Here is a 20,333-nt window from a genome sequence, read left to right as displayed (position 1 = left end):
CAGCCCATTCCAATGCCAATCACTCTCTCTGACAACTTCCTCCTAACAGCCAGCCCAGACCTCCCCTGGCACAACTTGAGACTCTGTCCCCTTCTTCTGTTGCTGCTTGCCTGGCAGCAGAGCCCAACCCCACCTGGCTACAGCCTCCCTGCAGGCAGCTGCAGACAGCAATGAGCTCTGCCCTGAGCCTCCTCTACTGCAGGCTGCACACCCCCAGCTCCCTCAGCCTCTCCTCACAGGGCTCTGCTCCAGGCCCCTCCCCAGCCTTGCTGCCCTTCTCTGGACCCCTTCCAGCACCTCAACATCTCTCTGCAATTGAGGAGCCCAGGTCTTGTGAGAAGCAGCTCAGGAAATGAGGTTGTTTAGCTTGGAGGAAAGGAGGCAGAAGGGAGACATTCTCTCTCGCAACAACTACCTGAAATGAGGTGGGGATCAGTCCCTTTTCCCGAGGAACAAGAGGACATAGGTTGGACTAGAGTGTCCTGCATCTGAGTCAGTGCAACACCAAGTACAAATGCAGGCTGGGCAGTGAGTGGCTGGAGAGCAGCCCTGAGGAGAGGGACTTGGGGGTGCTGCTGGAGGAGAAGCTCAGCAGGAGCCAGCAGTGTGCACTTGCAGCCCAGAAAGCCAAGCAGAGCCTGGGCTGCAGCAGCAGAAGTGTGGCCAGCAGGGCCAGGAGGGGATTCTCCTCCTCTGCTGTGCTCTGCTGAGACCCCACCTGGAGTACTGCAGCCAGGTCTGGAGCCCCTGGGACAAGAGGGATGTGGAGATGCTGGAGAGTGTCCAGAGCAGGGCCAGGAGGATGCTCAGAGGCTGCAGCAGCTCTGCTGTGAGCACAGACTGAAAGAGTTGGGGCTGTTGAGTGTGGAGCAGAGGAGGCTCCCAGGGGACCTTCTTGTGGCCTGCCAGGATCTGAAGGGGGCTACAGAAAAGCTGGGGAGGGACTTTTGAGGCTGTGAGGGAGTGCCAGGACTGGGGGGAATGGAGCAAAGCTGGAGGTGGGGAGAGTGAGAGTGGAGGTGAGGAGGAAGTTGTTGAGCAGGAGAGTGGTGAGAGGCTGGACTGGGTTGCCCAGGGAGGTGGTTGAGGCCCCATGGCTGGAGGTGTTTGAGGCCAGGCTGGCTGAGGCTGTGTGCAGCCTGCTCTAGGGTAGGGTGTCCCTGGGCATGGCAGGGGGCTTGGCACTGGCTGCTCCTTGTGGTCCCTTCCAACCCTGACTGATTCTGTGATCTTGGAGGTCTCTTCCAACCTGGTTGATTCTGTGACTCTTTGCAATGGCCTCAAGCTGCACCAGAAGAGGTTTAGGTTGAATGCTTGGGAAAATGTCTTTCCCCAAAGGGTTGTCAAGGCCTGGCCCAGGCTGCCCAGGGCAGTGGTGAGGCCACCATTCCTGAAGAGACTGCAAAGCCATGTAGATGTGGCACTGAGAGACACAGCTCAGGGGTGAGCTGGCAGTGCTGGGCTAACAGCTGGGCTCAATCATCTTAAAGGTCTCTTCCAAACAAACCAAGTCTATGATCCCATGAATCCTGGTTCCCTTCCCACAGGCCTCTCCCCAGCAGGGTTTGCAGAGCCCAGCTGGCATTCCACAGCCAGACAGCCATCCCTATGGCCCTGCCTGGGTTAAAACCACTTTGGAGGAAGGAAGCAGCTCCAAAGCTCTGCTGGGGGCGGGCTGGGGAGTTTCTGCAGTCCGAGCTGGGGAAATATTTCCAGGGCTTGAAAAACAACTCAGCCTAATTAGAGATAAAAATGCTGTCCAAAGGCTTTTCTTACAGCTTTGGGCTGGGGTTTTTTTCTTCCTCTCCCCCACCAGCTGGAATGTTTATTGAAAGAAAAACTTGTTGAGCCACAGTATGGATTGACAAAGGCTCTATATGCAAACTGAAGACCAAACTTTGGACCAAAGCCTTTGAAAAGCAAACAGTTGGCTTTGGCAAAAACTAATTCTCCCCCCTTAGGGTTGTACAGCCCCTCAGCTCCTGCACCCACACATCCCCCAGCCCCACACAATTGGCATTATTCCTTTTTTAAAAGCAGGAGTAAATTCTGCCTTATTTTGTTTTCTCCTCTTTTTTCCTGCCTCATTTTCTCCCCCCAAGCATTCACTCCTTAAGCTGTGTCCCACATGTTGCAAAGCCTGCAGGAGCCAGAAACACAAATTTTGTTTTCTCCTGCTAAAGCCTGAAGTTTTTTTGCTGAGTACTATGGAGGGGACCAGGGAGGGGAAAGTATATTTAGCAGGAAGCCTGGAAATAGCATCTCATTTGTCAGCTGCCTTCATTTTACAGTGTCACAACCAAGTGTTTGGGAGACCATGACTCACTGTTGTGGCTCTGCACGCAGGGGAAAGCCCAGCAAGGGCACAGCATCTCTGATCATCCAACCCTGTGTAACTTAATCATAGAGTCAAGCAGGTTGGAAGAGACCTCCAAGCTCAGCCAGTCCAACCTAGCACCCAGCCCTGGCCAAGCAACCAGACCATGGCACTAAGTGCCCCAGCCAGGCTTGGCTTCAACACCTCCAGGCACACAGACTCCACCACCTCCCTGGGCAGCCCATTCCAATGCCAATCACTCTCTCTGACAACAACTTCCTAACAACATCCAGCCTAGACCTGCCCTGCCACAGCTTGAGGCTGTGTCCCCCATTGTTCTGTTGCTGCTTGTCTGGCAGCAGAGCCCAACCCCACCTGGCTACAGCCTCCCTTCAGGGAGCTGCAGACAGCAATGAGCTCTGCCCTGAGCCTCCTCTGCTGCAGGCTGCACACCCCCAGCTCCCTCAGCCTCTCCTCACAGGGCTCTGCTCCAGGCCCCTCTCCAGCCTTGCTGCCCTTCTCCAAACACCTTCCAGCACCTCAACATCTCTCTGGAATTGAGAGCCCAGAACTGGACACAGCACTCAAGGGGTGGCCTGAGCAGTGTTGAGCACAGGGGCAGAAGAACCTCCCTTGTCCTGCTGCCCACACTGCTCCTGAGCCAGCCCAGGATGCCACTGGCTCTCTTGCTGACCTGGGCACACTGCTGGCTTATGTTCATCCTACTATCCTACTTTCTTTCTGGCTGCTCTCCAGCAGTAGTGACAGACCCAAAACCAAACCCAGTACTTGGTTGCAGCCTCAAGCAATGAGATCTGAACTTTATTTCCATCATAACTGCTCCCTGCTGCAGAGAAATACCAGGCTGGTGGTGCCCATTCATCTGCTTGGATGGCAAAGAGGTTGCGCCCCCAAAAGCGTGCTCAGGGCGTACCTTGCACTGTGCTTGGGCACAGGGAGAGCTGTGGCAGCCCTCAAGCATCACCACAAGCAGATGCTGGAGCCAGCAAGCACTCAGCTCCTGGGCTGCCTGGGAAGAGGTTAAAAGTGTCGTTTGTGCCTGCCCTGCAGGAAGCAGTCCATTGTGAGCAGGATTCCGCCGCTTCCGCTCAGCCCAGCCACCAGCGCTGGGGAAGGTGGGATCCCAGCAGTGGGGTGGGAAGCTGGGGGGTGCCAAGGAGGAGGGACAGTGACATGTCCTCCCCACCATCACAGAGGTGGTGCTCAGGAGGTGTTGAAAGGCACAAATACTCAAGTTGCCAGGGTGCAAATACTCAAGCTGCCAGGAAAACTCAGTATAAACTGGGTGCAAATGGGCATGGATGGTTTGCAGGGCTAGGGAAGAGCAGAGCCTGGTTTCTCCTCGAGAAGCAAAGAAGGAATAAAGCAAAGTAAGACAATCACAAGGAGCAAAACAGTTATGACAAAGCCTGTGCTGAGGGGAAGACAATGGCAGATGTCACCGAGCTGGGAGGCAATCAGGTGGTGCAGAGGGAGGACTGATAAAAAGCCCCCTGGGCATGGCGAGCACCATCTCCCCCAGGTCTGCCCGGAGAGTGGCAGCACTACCAGGAACCTGATACCTCACAGCAACCAGGGGAGCTTTAACGTAAAGACATCTAACAAAACCAGGAACACCACAAAGCTCTTCCCTGACACCACCTCCACGGGGATATCATCACATCACACCTCAAAACTGCCCTAGGAGCATGAAGTTCTGGGCTCCTCCATTGCAGAGAGATGTTGAGGTGCTGGAAGGTGTTGAGAGAAGGGCAGCAAGGCTGGGGAGGGGCCTGGAGCACAGCCCTGTGAGGAGAGGCTGAGGGAGCTGGGGGTGTGCAGCCTGCAGCAGAGGAGGCTCAGGGCAGAGCTCATTGCTGTCTGCAGCTGCCTGAAGGGAGGCTGGAGCCAGGTGGAGTTGGGCTCTGCTGCCAGGCAAGCAGCAACAGAGCAAGGGGGCACAGACTCAAGTTGTGCCAGGAGAGGTTCAGGCTGGATGTTGTTAGGAAGTTGTTGTCAGAGAGAGTGATTGGCATTGGAATGGGCTGCCCAGGGAGGTGGTGGAGTCTGTGTGTCTGGAGGTGTTGAAGCCAAGCCTGGCTGGGGCACTTAGTGCCATGGTCTGGTTGCTTGTTGAGGGCTGGGTGCTAGGTTGAGCTGGCTGAGCTTGGAGGTCTCTACCTGGTTGATTCTATGATTCCAAGTCAACCAAAAGCCCTTAGAGCAGCAAGTCTGGGTACCACCTCCCCAGTGTGGGGTTTCTGGTGTGCAACCACAGGCACTAGCACCCAGAAAAAAAACACCTGTGGGAAGAAACCCTGAGAGAGACACAACCTCAGTGACTCCCCTCCCCTTTCAGAAGTACAACTACGAAACTCGCAACATTTGCATGCGGTCTGGGAATCCAGCTGCTCCTCTCGGCTTAGTTCTGCACCTTCCCCCGTCCCTAAATAACCAGATCCACAGATCTACCAACAGACGATCCCACAGGCAGCTGTGCGCTGAACTCGGTTTGCTCATTCAACGCGTTCGCTGGGAGGGGGGAAAAAGAAAAGAGGAAAACAACCGAAACAAAAAAAAGCAGGAGGAGGGCTGGGGTGGGGGAAGAAAGAAAAGGAAAGGAAAAGCACAGGGGGCTGCCACCAGGAGGGTATTAGGGAAATGGATCTCCTCCGCCTGCGATTTGCTGCAGAAGGAGCCGATCCTCCTCCGCCAGGCCCCCCGGCCACCCCTTTCCCGTCCGGGTTCGCTTTGAAACGTGGCACTGCGCTGGAGGGGAGGGTTCGCGCGGGGGAAGCGGCAGGAGGAGGGGAGGGGTGGAGGGGTCCGACCCAGCCGAGCTGCTCGACCACGGCTCGCAGCCACCCCAAGTGCCTCTGCCTAGGGTGTCCGGGGCCGAGCAAAGCTGCACAGCGGTGGCCTCCAGCCCTCCTCTGTCTCCTCCCCGAAAGAGGAGAGGAAGGAGCAAGCTGGGAAGGGAAGGAGACGGAACAGGGGGAGAATGCGAGCGGCATTCCCAGCATGGCTCCGCATGGCGCTGGGGCGGCGGTGGGACAACGGGCCTGCGGGGGGGGGCTCCAGTCACCCCAGCGGGGCCCACGTTCCCCACGGAGCAGCTGGGGATGCTTCTACCAGCCCGTGGCGGAGCGGAACAGCCAGGATGGGGAGAGGCCAGGGAGATGTTGGCATCTGCACAAGGAGGCCCAGAAGCCCCTGGTGCTCATCCCACCGAGCGGGGTCAGCGGGCAGTGAGGGAACACCTGGGGCAGGGCTAAGGTTAAAATCCAAAGGGGAAAGAAGCCCCCGCTCCTGGCTCATCCAACAGCTGGGAACTGCAGTGAGGGCTTCACTTCTCCCGGCATGTGTCCGGGCAGCCGGTGTGTCCCGCTCCGTGCTTCAGCCGCGCTGCGGGGCAGGGACCAGCCCCAGCGGGTGCGCAGGAGCAGCTTCGCCACCCTCTGTGCTCACCCCCCTGCAGCTGGGGACCCGGGGAAGGGCTGGGGGGCGGGCAGAAGGATGCGCCCCCTCAAAAGACCCAGCGCCAAACTGGGTCCGCAGAGTGGTCTGGGGGGAGGACACCTCTCTGCTGGTGGGATGGAGACGGAGAATAAGGTAGCACTCAGTACCCCTCGATCGAGGGCTCCTGCACCCCAAATAGGATGGGATCATCTCGCCCCCTTGAACACCTCCTGAGCAGAGGCAGTGCCGGGGGGCAAGGGGAAGCCATCTCCGCGAAGGGGTAGGGGAACCCAGGGAGTTCCGTCCACTGTGGGGGTACGCACGAGTGGGCAGACACACACGGGCGGTTCAAAGGCAGCTGATCCCGGCGGGACGGTGGCGGTGGATAGGGTCTCCCCGAGGGACTGTCCGCCCACCCCCCTCCCCGGAAGGACGTCGGAGGATGGGGGGGGAGTGCCTCACCTCGAACATGAGGGCGATGAGGACGCTGAGCACCAGGCAGACGCCGATGTCGGCATGGTTGTGGATGAGGAACTCCTGGCTGAAGAGCGGGTGGCTCTTGGCCCGCCGGCGGAAGGCCATGGCCGCAGCGGGAGGGGTGCGGCGCGGAACGGCAGCGGAACGAGCCGCCGCCCCGCTGCCCCCCGCCGCCGCTCAGCGCCGCCAAACTTCCCCGGGGCCCCGCGCAACTTCGCGGAGCTCCGGCACAGCTCCGGCACGGCCCCGCGCAGGCGCCGCCCGCCTGACCCCTCCCCGCCGCCCGCCGGCCCCCGCCTGCGCCTGCCGAGCCGCCGCCGTTACCCGGCCCTGGCCCGCGGCTGCTGCCCCACGCACGCCCTGCCTGTCGCGGGGGTGGAGGCGGCACCCCCGGTGCCTGCACGCAGCTTTCCACCCGCACACAGCCGCCTCTGCGCCCGCTTCCCGTGCGTGTCTGGGGCGCCCACTCGCGTCTGTGTCCAGGTACCCTGCGCGTCTGGACACCCACCTACGGCTGCACCCACCTGGCATGCGTGTCCAGGCTCCCACCCGCGGCTGCACCCACCTGGCATGCGTGTCCAGGCTCCCACCCGCGGCTGCACCCCACCTGGCATGCGTGTCCAGGCTCCCACCCGCGGCTGCACCCCACCTGGCATGCGTGTCCAGGCTCCCACCCGCGGCTGCACCCCACCTGGCATGCGTGTCCAGGCTCCCACCCGCGGCTGCACCCACCTGGCATGCGTGTCCAGGCTCCCACCCGCGGCTGCACCCACCGACCATGCCCACACGCCCCTGCACCCGCCCTATGTTGCATGTGCGAGCACCCTTCTGCATCTGACTGCACTTGCTGTGTGCCTGCTGGATGCCCACCTGCACCCACTCACCTTGAATGTCTGGATACCCACCCGCACCTCTGCCCACCTACTGTTGCATATCCGGGTACCCACTCATGCCCACACCTATCTAATGTGCTATCTAGCAGATACCCCCTCACATCTCCACCCACCTCTCCATGAATCACACAATCATGGAATCAGGCAGGGTTGGAAGGGAGCACAAGGAGCAGCCAGTTCCAAGCCCCCTGCCATGCCCAGGGACACCCTACCCTAGAGCAGGCTGCACACAGCCTCAGCCAGCCTGGCCTCAAACACCTCCAGCCATGGGGCCTCAACCACCTCCCTGGGCAACCCATTCCAGCCTCTCACCACTCTCATGGTGAAGAGCTTCTTCCTAACATCCAGTCTGAATCTCTCCATTTCCAGCTTTGTTCCTATCACTCCCCAAGAGGATAAAAAGTCCCTCCCCAGCTTTCTTGTAGGTCCCCTTCAGATCCTGGAAGGCCACAATAAGGTCACCTCTTCTTCAGACAGAACAGCCCCAACCCCCTCAGTCTCTCCTCATAGAAGAGGTGCTCCAGCCCTCTGTTCATCCTCGTGGCCCATCTCTGGACACCTTCCAGCACATCCATAGCCCTCTTGTAATAGAGGCTCCAGAGCTGGATGCAGTACTCCAGGTGGGGTCTCAGCAGTGGGGAGCAGAGGGGCAGGATCAATTCCCTGGCCCTGCTGCCCACACTGCTCTTGCTGCAGCCCAGGCTCTGGTTGCTCTCTGGGCTGCAAGTCCATACTGACAGCTCAGACTGAGCTTCTTGTCCACCAGCACCCCCAAGTCTCTCTCCTCAGGGCTACTTTCAAGCCAGTCACTAACCAGCCACAAATGCACCTATCACACATATGTGACCCAGCACCACCTCCCTGAGCATATCTTAGAATCATAGAATCAAGCAGGTTGGAAGAGAGCTCCAAGCTCAGCCAGCCCAACCTAGCACCCAGCCCTGCCCAACCAACCAGACCATGGCACTAAGTGCCCCAGCCAGGCTTGGCTTCAACACCTCCAGGCACACAGACTCCACCACCTCCTTGGGCAGCCCATTCCAATGCCAATCACTCTCTCTGCCAACAACTTCCTCCTAACATCCAGCCTAGACCTCCCCTGGCACAACTTGAGACTGTGTCCCCTTGTTCTGTTGCTGCTTGCCTGGCAGCAGAGCCCAACCCCACCTGGCTACAGCCTCCCTTCAGGCAGCTGCAGACAGCAATGAGCTCTGCCCTGAGCCTCCTCTTCTGCAGGCTGCACACCCCCAGCTCCCTCAGCCTCTCCTCCCAGGGCTGTGCTCCAGGCCCCTCCCCAGCCTTGCTGCCCTTCTCCAAACACCTTCCAGCACCTCAGCATCTCTTGACACTGACTTGCCTCTACACCCTCTCCTCCAAGCTCACAACCCCAGTGCTGAACCCTACACCTCCTTCCCCTTTAAGAGGGAGTTGCCAGAGGTGTGGAGCACTCTCCACATCCTATCACCTTCACAAACCTATGTCCTGGGTGGAAGTGGGGAGAAGCAGCTGCCAGATGCTCTGCAGTGTGGACAGAATCACAGAATCATTTGTTTTTAAACACCTTTAGGATCAAGTCCAACCATTAATCTGGCACCACCAAGTCCACCACTAACGCATGCCCCTCTGCACCACATCTCCATGGCCTGTACATCCCTCCAGAGATGGTGACTCCAGCTGCTTCCCTGGGCAGCCTGTTCCAGGGCTGGACAACATTTTTGAGGAAGAATTTTTTCCCCTCAGTATCCAACCAAAACCTCCTCTGTTGCAACTTGAGGCTATTTTATCTTATCCTATCGCTTGTTCCTTGGCAGAGAAGGCATCTCCTCAGCCTCCTTATCTCCAGACTAAACAACCTCTGTTCCCTCAGCTTCACCAGCTTTGTTACCCTTCTTTGGGCAGGCTCCAGCACCCCAACATCCTGCTTGTGAGGGGCCCAATACTGAATCCAGTAATCAAGGTGTGGCCTGACCCATACTGAGCACAGAGGGACAAGCACTCCCCTGGTTCCTCCTGCCCCTACTCCTGATACGGACCGAGATGCTGTTGGCCTTATTGGCCACCTGGGCACACTGATGGCTCACATTCAGCCCCTGCTGACCAGCAGCCCCAGGTACTTTTCTGCCAGGCAGCTTCCCAGCCGCTCCAAGCCCACAGTGTTGCTTGGGGCTGTTGTGACCCAGGGGTAGGACTCAGCACTTGGCTTTGTTGGTCAGCCAGCCTCGGCCAGTCAGTCTGACCTATCTGGATCCCTCTGTAGAGCTTCCATACCCTTAAGCCAAGTCTCTGGGACAGAGAAGTGGCACGTTTGCTGTTATGTGCTAAAGCCAGTCCCTAAAAAATTACCCCCACGCCACCTGAGGAGTATGAAGGATATTAAGGGGAATGGGCAGGGCTCTTTAATGGCTTCGTTTGGCAAAACCAAGGCATGAACAGGCTTGGGTCATGGAATCATAGATTCACAGAATGGCTTGTGTTGGAAGGGTCTTTGATAGTCATCTAGGCCAATCCCCTCCCTTGCAAAGATTCTCCCTTCAAACAACCTTTGATCGTGCAGTATTCCCCCTGGCTCCTCCAGCATCCATAGATCCCTCCAAGCTGCTCCCATGTCCACAGGGGAGGATTCACAGTGGGGAGGAAATGCTGCTCCAGCGCGTTCGAGGGAACTGAGCCGTCTCAAACCTGCTGTTGGGAGCACAAAGCCTTCTCCTGCAGCCAAATCCAGCACAGGAAGCACAGTCCCTGGGTTCTCATTAAGCACTCGCTCGTGTTAGGCAAGTCCTGATTAGCCCTGGTTACCCTCCACAGCCTCCACCCCCCCTCCGTGTTATTGTTTAGCCTCAGAGTGATGGGCACAGAGATGCAGTCGGTGCCAAGCCACTGACAGAGGAGCAAAGACACTAAAAAGGGATTTGAAGCAGATTAAAACTGTTTAACTGGGGGGTGGGGGAGGAGATGGCAAAAGTTTCAGCTTGGAAAAAGCAAGCAAATAACAGCAACTCCAGAGCAAATGCTGCTGTTCTCTGTGATGTCCAAGCATTGTCTTTTAGTCTTTTTGGAAGTGAAAAGATGGGGGTTTTTTTCTGGGTAAATCTTTCCTGGGTTGGTTCAGAGAGGTTACATCTCCTCACAGCTGGAGAGGATGTTTTTCACTCTGTGTCTAGCATAGCTGACCCCAAAATCTGGCACTCGTGGGCAGCAGCACTCTGAAGTCAGGCTGGAAGGAGGAGGTGGAAAATGGTGCTGCTGGAGGGCAAGATCCCAGCAGGGCTGGGGCAGGGCTGCTGCCAACCCTCGTGCTCTGTTGGGACCTTTCCAAGCCATTGCCTTCTGTTTCACCTTTTGTTTGACACAGTTTTCACCCTTAGTTCCACCTGTTCATCAGGGGCCTGGGTGAAAGGACAGAGTGTACTCTTAGCCAGGTTGCTGATGGCTCAAAACTGGGTGGACACGCTGGAAGACTGCTCTGCCATTCAGTGAGTCCTGGACAGATTGAACCTAACCTGACCAACCTGATCTTCTTTTATGATCAGATTCCCTGCCTGGTGCATGTGGGGCAGGCTGTGGATGGAGGCTACCTGGACTGCAGCAAAGCCTTTGACAGCATCTGCCACAACAAGCTCCTGGCACAGCTGGCAGCTCCTGGCTGGGACAGAGTCCCTCTGATATGGGTCAAGAGGCACTTAGTGCCATGGTCTGGCTGATTGGCCAGGCCTGGGTGCTAGGTTGGACTGGCTGAGCTTGGAGCTCTCTCCCAACCTGCTTGATTCTATGATTCTGTGATCCTTTGATTCTAATGTAGTTCAAGGGCAGGTGTAGTTCTGCACCTAGGGAGGAATAACCACATACACCAGTATGGGTCAGGGGCTGACCTGCTGGGAAGCAGCCCTGCAGAGAAAGGCCTGGGAGTGCTGGTGGACAAGTTGCCCATGAGCCAGCAATGTGCCAAGAATGCCAGTGGTCTCCTGGAGCACTTTAAAAAGAGTGTGGCCGGGAGGTTGAGGGAGGTTGTCCTCCTGCTCTAGTCTGTTCTAGTGAGGCCACATCTGGAGTACTGTGCTCAGTTCTGGGCTCCCTCGTTCAAGAGAGACAAAGCATTACTGGAGAGAGACCAGCAGAGGCTACACAGAGGATGAGGGGACTGGAGCATCACTCTGTCAAGAAGAGGCTGAGAGACACACACAGAGGATCACAGGGGTTGGAAGGGACCCAAAGAGATCATCCAGTCCAAGCCTCCTGCCACAGCAGGACCACACAATCTAGCTCAGGGCACACAGGAACACATCCAGACAGGCCTTGAAAGGCTCCAGGGAAGGAGACTCCACAACCTCTCTGGGCAGCCTGTGCCAGGGCTCTGGGACCCTTACACTCAAGAAGTTCTCCCTTGTGCTGAGCTGGAACCTCCTGTGCTGCAGCTTCCATCCATTGCTGCTTGTCCTATCCCAGGGAGCAGTGAGCAGAGCCTGTCCCCCACTCCTGACCCCCAGCCCTCAAAGATTTATAAACATTGATTAAATCCCCTCTCAGTCTAAGCAGCCCCAGGTCCCTCAGCCTCTCCTCATCAGGCAGTGCCCTCCAGTGCCCTCATCATCCTCATAGCCCTCCACTGGACCCTCTCCAGCAGATCCCTGTTCCTCTGAAACTGGGGAGCCCAAAACTGGAGGCAGTATTCAAGATGAGGTCTCAGCAGGGCAGAGTAGAGGAGGAGGAGAACCTCCCTTGATCTGCTGGACACACTCTGCTTAATGCACCCCAGTCTCCCATTGGCCTTCTTGGCCACAAGGGCACATTGCTGTCCTGGGGCTATTTAACCTGGAGACAAGACTGAGAGAGGATCTAATCAATGCTTACCAATACCTAAAGGTGGACTTCAAGAGGAGGAGGCCAGACTCTTTTCAGTGGTGCCCAGAGACAGGACCAGGGGCCATGGGCACAAAGTAGAACACAGGAGGGAGGTTTCACTTAACTGCAAAGAGAAATGTTTTTCCTGTGAGGGTGACAGAGCCCTCAGGCTGCCCAGAGAGGATGTGGACTTCTCTGGAGAGGTTCAGAATCTGCTTGGAAGCAATCCTGTGGAACCTGCTCTAGATAACCCTGCTTTAGCAGTGGGGTTGGCCTCGGGGATTCTCAGAGGTCCCTTCCCACCCCTACCTTTCTGTGCTACCATGACTAAAAAGGGCAAGCTAAGGGAACAGTGTCAGGGGATGGCTGTGCCCCAAGCCCAGGTGCTCACCCAGGCATTGTTTGGTTTGTTAGGGCTGGAGCCTTTGTTCCTGCCTGTTCACACCTTTTTCCAGATCACCAGAGAGGCACAGCCAGTTCTCCTTGGGAGCCCCTGGTCACTCCCTGCATTGTCTAAACTCACCATCGGTTGTGCTCTCCATTCCCTTGATGCCTTTTTGCAGCCTTCAAGAGGGAGGCTGTAGCCAGGTGGGGTTGGGCTCTGCTGCCAGGCACCCAGCAACAGAACAAGGGGACACAGTCTGAAGTTGTGGCAGGGGAGGTCTAGGCTGGATGTTGTTAGGAAGTTGTTGTCAGAGAGAGTGATTGGCATTGGAATGGGCTGCCCAGGGAGGTGGTGGAGTCTGTGTGCCTGGAGGTGTTGAAGCCAAGCCTGGCTGGGGCACTTAGTGCCATGGTCAATGTGATTCCCATACACAAGAAGGGTCGTAAGGAGGAGCCAGAAAACTACAGACCTGTGAGCCTGACCTCAGTGCCAGGCAAGGTCATGGAACAGGTCATCTTGGGTGCCATCACAAAGCACCTACAGGATGGCCAAGGGATCAGGCCCAGCCAGCATGGGTTTAGGAAGGGCAGGTCCTGCCTCACCAACCTGATCTCCTTTTATGATCAGGTTACTGCCTGGTGAATGTGGGGCAGGCTGTGGATGGAGTCTACTTGGACTTCAGCAAAGCCTTTGACACTGTCTGCCACAAGAAGCTCCTAGCCAAGCTGGCAGCTCATGGTTTGGACAGATTCACTCTGTGCTGGATCAAGAACTGGCTGGATGGCAGAGCTCAGAGAGTGGTGGTGAATGGTGCCACATCCAGTTGGCAGCTGTCACTGGTGGTGTTCCCCAAGGATCAGTGCTGGGCCCAGTCCTGTTCAATATCTTTATTGATGATCTGGACGAGGGCATTGAGTCCAGCATCAGTAAGTTTGCAGATGACACCAAGCTAGGAGCAGGTGTTGATCTGTTGGAAGGTAGGAGAGCCCTGCAGAGGGACCTGGACAGGCTGGATGGGTGGGCAGAGGCCAATGGGATGAGACTGAACAAGGCCAAGTGCAGGGTTCTGCACTTTGGCCACAACAACCCCAAGCAGCACTACAGGCTGGGGCCAGAGTGGCTGAGAGCAGCCAGGAGGAAAGGGACCTGGGGGTACTGATAGATAGTAGCTGAAGATGAGCCAGCAGTGTGCCCAGGTGGCCAACAGAGCCAATGGCATCCTGGCCTGCATCAGGAACAGTGTGGCCAGTAGGACAAGGGAGGTTCTTCTTCCCCTGTACTCAGCACTGGTCAGGCCACACCTTGAGTGCTGTGTCCAGTTCTGGGCCCCTCAATTCAAGAGAGATGTTGAGGTGCTGGAACATGACTGAGTTGGAAGGCAGAAGGGAACTGCAGCGGGACCTTGACTGCCTGGACAGATGGGCAGAGTCCAAGGGGATGGCTTCAATAGCTCCAAGTGCAGGGTGCTGCACTTTGGCCACAACAACCCCATGCAGAGATACAGGCTGGGGTCGGAGTGGCTGGAGAGCAGCCAGACAGAGAGGGATCTGGGGGTGCTGATTGATACCCACCTGAACATGAGCCAGCAGTGTGCCCAGGTGGCCAAGAGAGCCAGTGGCATCCTGGCCTGCATCAGGAATGGTGTGGCCAGCAGGAGCAGGGAGGTCATTCTGCCCCTGTACTCTGCACTGGTCAGACCACACCTTGAGTGCTGTGTTCAGTTCTGGGCCCCCCAGTTTAGGAGGGACATTGAGATGCTTGAGTGTGTCCAGAGAAGGGCGACGAGGCTTGGGAGAGGCCTTGAGCACAGCCCTACGAGGAGAGGCTGAGGGAGCTGGGATTGGTTAGCCTGGAGAAGAGGAGGCTCAGGGGTGACCTCATTGCTGTCTGCAACTACCTGAGGGGTGGTTGTGGCCAGGAGGAGGTTGCTCTCTTCTCTCAGGTGGCCAGCACCAGAACAAGAGGACACAGCCTCAGGCTGTGCCAGGGGAGATTTAGGCTGGAGGTGAGGAGAAAGTTCTTCACTGAGAGAGTCATTGGACACTGGAATGGGCTGCCCGGGGAGGTGGTGGAGTCGTCGTCCCTGGGGCTGTTCAAGGCAGGACTGGACGTGGCACTTGGTGCCATGGTCTGGCCTTGAGCTCTGTGGTAAAGGGTTGGACTTGATGATCTGTGAGGTCTCTTCCAACCTTGGTGATACTGTGATACTGTGATACTGAGAAGGGCAACAAAGCTGGTGAGGGGCCTGGAACACAAATCCTATGAGGAGAGGTTGAGGGAGCTGGGCCTGTTTAGCCTGGAGAAGAGGAGGCTCAGGGGTGATCTTATTACTGTCTACAACTACCTGAAGGGACACTGTAGCCAGGTGGGGGGTGGCCTCTTCTCCCAGGCAACCAGCAATAGAACAAGGGGACACAGTCTCAAGTTGTGCCAGGGTAGGTATAGGCTGGATGTTAGGAAGAAGTTCTTCACAGAGAGAGTGATTGGCATTGGAATGGGCTGCCCAGGGAGGTGGTGGAGGCACCGTCCCTGGGGGTCTTGAAGAAAAGCCTGGATGAGGCACTTAGTGCCATGGTCTGGTTGATTGGATAGGGCTGGGTGCTAGGTTGGACTGGATGATCTTGGAGGTCTCTTCCAACCTGGTTGATTCTATGATATGATTCTATGATATGGTCTGGTTGCTTGGGCAGGTCTGGGAGCTAGGTTGGACTGGATGATTTTGGAGGTCTCTTCCAACCTGATTGATTCTATGATTCTATGATCAGCAGCACTGAGCTCTCCTGGGCTAGGGGGCTGAGGGGCTGGGGGGAAGCCTCTCTCTCCCTGAAGCACTGCAGAGGGTTTCCTTAAAAACAAACAAACAAACAACCAAAACCAAAGCAAGCGAAGAGAGGCTCCCCAGAGACAAATGAGCAGAGATATTCCATTCCAAGGTAGGTGAGAGCACACGATGGTCTGGCCAAGTGTGGTGTGATGGAGATATCCCTGCCATGGGTTGTGCAAAACTGAGCATTACGTTGCTGAGGGAATTCCAAACTTTCCCCAAGGTCTGGTGACACAGAATCCCAGAAGCATCCAGGTTGGCAAAGCCCCTCAGGATCACCAAATCCAGCTTAGAACCTTACTCTGCAAGATTCACCTTAAACCATAGCCCCAAGCACCACATCCAAACGACTTTTGAACACACCCAAGGCTGGTGACTCCACCACCTCCCTGGGCAGCTCATTCCAGTGCCTGACCACTCCCTGTGAGAAAACCCTTTTCTTCATGTCCAATCTAAACCTCATCTTGAGGCCATTCCCTCTGGTTCTGTCTCCAATTACCTGTGAGCAGAGCCCAGCAGCAGCCTCTCCACAACATCCCTTCAGGTGGCTGCGGACAGCTATGAGGTCTCCCCTCAGCCTCCTCTTCCTCACACTACCCATCTCCAGCTCCCTCAATCTCTCCTCATAAGATTTATTCTCTAGATACCTGAGGAAGTGGAAGGAAATTCCCACAGCCAAAGCCACATTCCTCCAGGAACTTGCTGTGCATAAGTATCAGCTACCTACAGATCTTAGAGCATCTCCTTGTGCTCCCACCAATTCCTGTCTTCCATAACCCAGCAGCGTCAGCTCTGCACAGCCCTCTCGTCCCGTACCTGGGCACCGGTTGGGCACGCAGCATCTGGAAAAAGGCATCTGCTGCTGTGGCCTTGAGCAGCATCTCCCTCTGGTGGCTAAGAGACAAGGAGCTATGGGGAGGTACACCTCAGCAGGGCTTCTTGGAGCTGGCAGGGCTGGGGAAAATCTGAATGTGCACCAGGCCAGTGAGAAATCCGGAGTCTGTTCATCCCCTGCCACCTCTTCTGCAGGTGGGGCAGGGTATCTGGAGCTGTGGTTTGAATGATAGAATCAAGCAGGTTGGAAGAGACCTCCAAGCTCAGCCAGCCCAACCTAGCACCCAGCCCTCAACAAGCAACCAGACCATGGCACTAAGTGCCCCAGCCAGGCTTGGCTTAACACCTCCAGCCACACAGACTCCACCACCTCCCTGGGCAGCCCATTCCAATGCCAATCACTCTCTCTGACAACAACTTCCTCCTAACATCCAGCCTAGACCTCCCCTGCCACAGCTTGAGACTGTGTCCCCTTGTTCTGGTGCTGCTTGCCTGGCAGCAGAGCCCAACCCCACCTGGCTACAGCCTCCCTTCAGGCAGCTGCAGACAGCAATGAGCTCTGCCCTGAGCCTCCTCTGCTGCAGGCTGCACACCCCCAGCTCCCTCAGCCTCTCCTCACAGCGCTGTGCTCCAGGCCCTTCCCCAGCTTTGTCACCCTTCTCTGGACAGGCTCCAGTATCTCAACATCTCTTCTAAAAGTCATTTCTTTCAGTGAAGGGTTATGGGTCAACACCAGGGCTGCACCCAGCACCCAGCACTGGGCAGTCCTGCAGGCATGAGGTCTGTAAAGCCAGATAACTCAGGTATTTCACCTGATTTCACACTGCTCCATGGAAGTTGGGGAAAGCACAGGGAGGCATCTCACTGGTTACCATCTCCCATCATCAAGGAGCAAAGCCATGGCAACAACTCCCCCCCTACATAATCCAGTTTTAGTTAGCACAAAGCCTGTGAGCTCTCCAACCTAAAGAGAAGGCTCTGGATTAGGAAGAGGATGATCCTGCTCAGGGAGAAAAGGATTTGGGCACAGAGGAATCAAATGAGGTTCAACAAGGACAAGTGCAGAGTGCTGCAACTAGGGAGGAATAGTAAACTGCACCAGCACAGGCTGGGAGATGGTCTGCTGGAGAGGGATCTGTGGAGAGGGACCTGGGGGTGCTGGTGGCTAACAAGTTACCCATGGCACAGCAATGTGCCCTTGTGGCCAAGAGGCCAATGGGATCCTGGAGTGCATTAAGCAGAGTGTGTCCAGCAGATCAAGGGAGGTTCTCCTCCCCCTCTACTCTGCCCTGAGGAGACCTCATCTTGAACACTGTGCTCAGTTTTGGGCTCCTCAGTTGAAGAGGGACAGGGATCTGCTGGAGAGGGTCCAGCGGAGGGCTATGAGGATGATGAGGGGACAGGAGCACTGCCTGATGAGGAGAGGCTGAGGGACCTGGGGCTGCTTAGTCTGGAGAAGAGAAGACTGAGAGGGATTTAATCAATGTTTATCAATATCTGAGGGCTGGGGGTCAGGAGGGGGAACAGGCTCTGCTCACTGCTCCCTGGGACAGAACAAGGAGCAATGGATGGGAGCTGCAGCACAGGAGGTTCCAGCTCAACACAAGGGGGAACTTCTTGACTGGAAGGGTCCCAGAAATGTGGCCTCTGAACATCTTCATTCTCATACCAAAGGACTGCCAACATCCCAGCTTGCTGCCTGGCTTCCTCCTGGACTGTTACTTGCCTGCAGCACCCAATCTCACTCAACCTGCTGCTCTCTGCAAGCCACATCAGTGTGCCCAGGCCCTACAGACTGAGGTGGCCCCAGTTAGAAAGCTGCTGGGGCAGATCCCTCTTCAAAACTCTCCACAAGCAATTCATCCTGGGGCACAGGAGAAAAGTGTGGGGAAGAGCTCCCAGCTGGAGAAGGGGAAAACCCTTGCTCAGTTTAAACAAACAGCTTGATTGGGAGTGGGTAGAACCAGAATGAGTAGGACATCTAAGAAAACAGGAAAATGGAGTTGCAGAGGTATCTGGGGTCACATCCAGCCAGGAAGCTGCACAGCAGTTGGCTTGCAAAGCAGCAGGAGAGCAAGGTCCAGCATCCCCTACAGCAAGGTCGAGGGAGGATCCTCTCCATGCTTATCTGTGTCCCCAACAGGAGACATCATTATTTATTAGCAGCAGCACAAACCCAAACCAGATCAAACTTTCCATGAGACTCCAGCAGCTCTGCTGCCTTCTGTGTGATGCACACAGAATCACAGAGTGTTAGAGGTCTGAAGGGACCTCCAGAGAGCATCCAGTCCAACCCCTTGGCCAAAAGCAGCAGCATCCAGGCAGCTCCACACAGGAACACATGCAGGAGGGTTTGGAAAGGCTCCAGAGAAGGAGACTCCACAACCTCCCTAGGCAGCCTGCTCCAGGGCTCTGTCACCCTCACTGTAAAGAAGTTTCCACTCATGTTGAGGTGAAACCTTCTATGTCCAAGCTTGTATCCACTCTTCCTTGTCTTATTGCTGTGCACCAGCAAAAAGAGATTGGCCCCATCCATTTGACACCCACCCCTCAGACAGCTATATTGATCAGATGCCTCTCAGTCTCTTCAACTGAGAGCCCCAGGGCTCTCAGCCTCTCTTTGTTAGTCCCCTAATCACCCTCGTGGCTCTCCATCAGGCTCTCTCTAGCAGACCCCTGTCTCTCTTGGATTAGGAAGCACAAACCCGGACTGCTGCAGCTGTTTCCTCCCTTCAGCTGCGGGTGCTGGCTGTGCAGGTGCTGGCTGTGCAGGTGCTGGCTGTGCAGGTGCTGGCTCTGAGTGGAGACACAAAGCTCTTACCACCTTGGAAAGCTTCTTTGCTCTGTGAATGGCACCAGGTGGGTTTCACTGCCCAGGCCAGCCTAAAGAATGATCTGCTTGGCTGAGTACTGAGCAGGCAATGCTACATGGAAGCTCACTTCGGATGATTCATTGCATGCTTGTTCCACCTGCTGCCTTTCCTGCCCCATGGCAGCACCAGAGTCCTGCCTGCAGCAGGAAAACAGCTGGACACAGCCAGGTGTGCACCAGCTGGCACCCATGAGGCCACAGGTGAACCCAACTGACTGTACATCAGTCAGAGTGTCAGGTCATGTCCCCCAGGACAAGCCCATGTCCAGCCAACAGCTATTTCTGAGCCCATGGTGTGGAGGCTTTTAGTTCCCAGCAGAAATGAACCCTGCCTTCAGTGGTGACTTCGTGGTGGCAGACACTATGGAGACCTGTTGGGAGATCTGAGTCTTCTAAAGAGTGCTTGAGGGAACTGGGGTCCTGTAGCCAGGAGAAAGGGAGGCTCAGGGGAGACCTTCTCACTCCCTACAATGACCTGAGACGAGGTTGAAGCAAGGTGAGGATCACCTCACTTCAAGAAGGCTATTGAGGTGCTGGAGTGGGTCCAGAGGAGAGGGACAAGACTGGTGAGGGGGCTGGAGGGAAAGTCTGATGAGGAGAGGCTGATGGAGCTGGGAGTGTTCAGCCTGGAGGAGACTCAGAGGGGACCTTATCACTCTTGACAATTGAAGGGAAGTTGTAGTGAGATGGGGGTCAGGCTCTGCTCCCAGACAACTGGTGACAAGACAAGAGGGCATGGTCTGATGCTGTGCCAGGGGAGGCTTAGGTTGGGTATCAGGAAGCACTTCCTCATGGAGAGGGTGATTAAGCCCTGGAATGGGCTGCCCAGGGAGGTGGTGGAGTTGCCACCCCTGGAGGTCTTTAAGAGAAGACTGGATGTGGCACTTGGTGGCATGGCTTAGCTGATGTGGTGCTAGGTTGTGGGCTGGACTGGATGATCTTGGAGGTCTTCTCCAGCCTCGGTGGTTCTGTGGTGAGCCTGGAGTGAGGTGAGGGTCAGTCTTTTCTCCCAAGTAGCAAGTGATGGGGAAAGGCTGAGAGGGCCCCCATGAGGAGAGGCTGAGAGAGCTGGGGTTGTTTAGCCTTGTTTGGGCTTGTTAGGTTGTTTAGAGGAGGCTCAGGGCAGAGCTCATTGCTGCCTGCAGCTGCCTGCAGGGAGGCTGTAGCCAGGTGGGGTTGGGCTCTGCTGCCAGGCAAGCAGCAACAGAACAAGGGGATAGAGTGCCAAGTTGTGCCAGGGGAGGTCTAGGCTGGATGTTGTTGGGAAGTTGTTGTGAGAGAGAGTGATTGGCATTGGAATGGGCTGCCCAGGGAGGTGGTGGAGTCTGTGTGTCTGGAGGTGTTGAAGCCAAGCCTGGCTGGGGCACTTAGTGCCATGGTCTGGTTGACTGGCCAGGGCTGGGTGCTAGGTTGGGCTGGCTGAGCTTGGAGCT

The 20,333-nt window shown here is 56.3% G+C and overlaps 1 protein-coding gene across 1 annotated transcript in view; it reads right to left on the bottom strand.

The window, feature by feature from the left end:
* The window catches only part of TRAM2 (translocation associated membrane protein 2), a 29,659-nt gene extending 23,205 nt beyond the window's left edge, over nt 1-6,454 (bottom strand). The window contains exon 1 of the mRNA XM_064146698.1: nt 6,239-6,454. Coding sequence (XP_064002768.1) covers nt 6,239-6,358 — 120 coding nt within the window. The 5' untranslated portion in view covers nt 6,359-6,454. The remainder of the gene's footprint in view (nt 1-6,238) is intronic.
* Between the last annotated feature and the right edge of the window lie 13,879 nt (nt 6,455-20,333).

The sequence above is a fragment of the Pogoniulus pusillus genome, chromosome 7 (assembly GCF_015220805.1).
Source record: "Pogoniulus pusillus isolate bPogPus1 chromosome 7, bPogPus1.pri, whole genome shotgun sequence".
Lineage (NCBI taxonomy): Eukaryota > Metazoa > Chordata > Aves > Piciformes > Lybiidae > Pogoniulus > Pogoniulus pusillus.
This window is presented reverse-complemented; position numbering and strand designations above follow the sequence as displayed.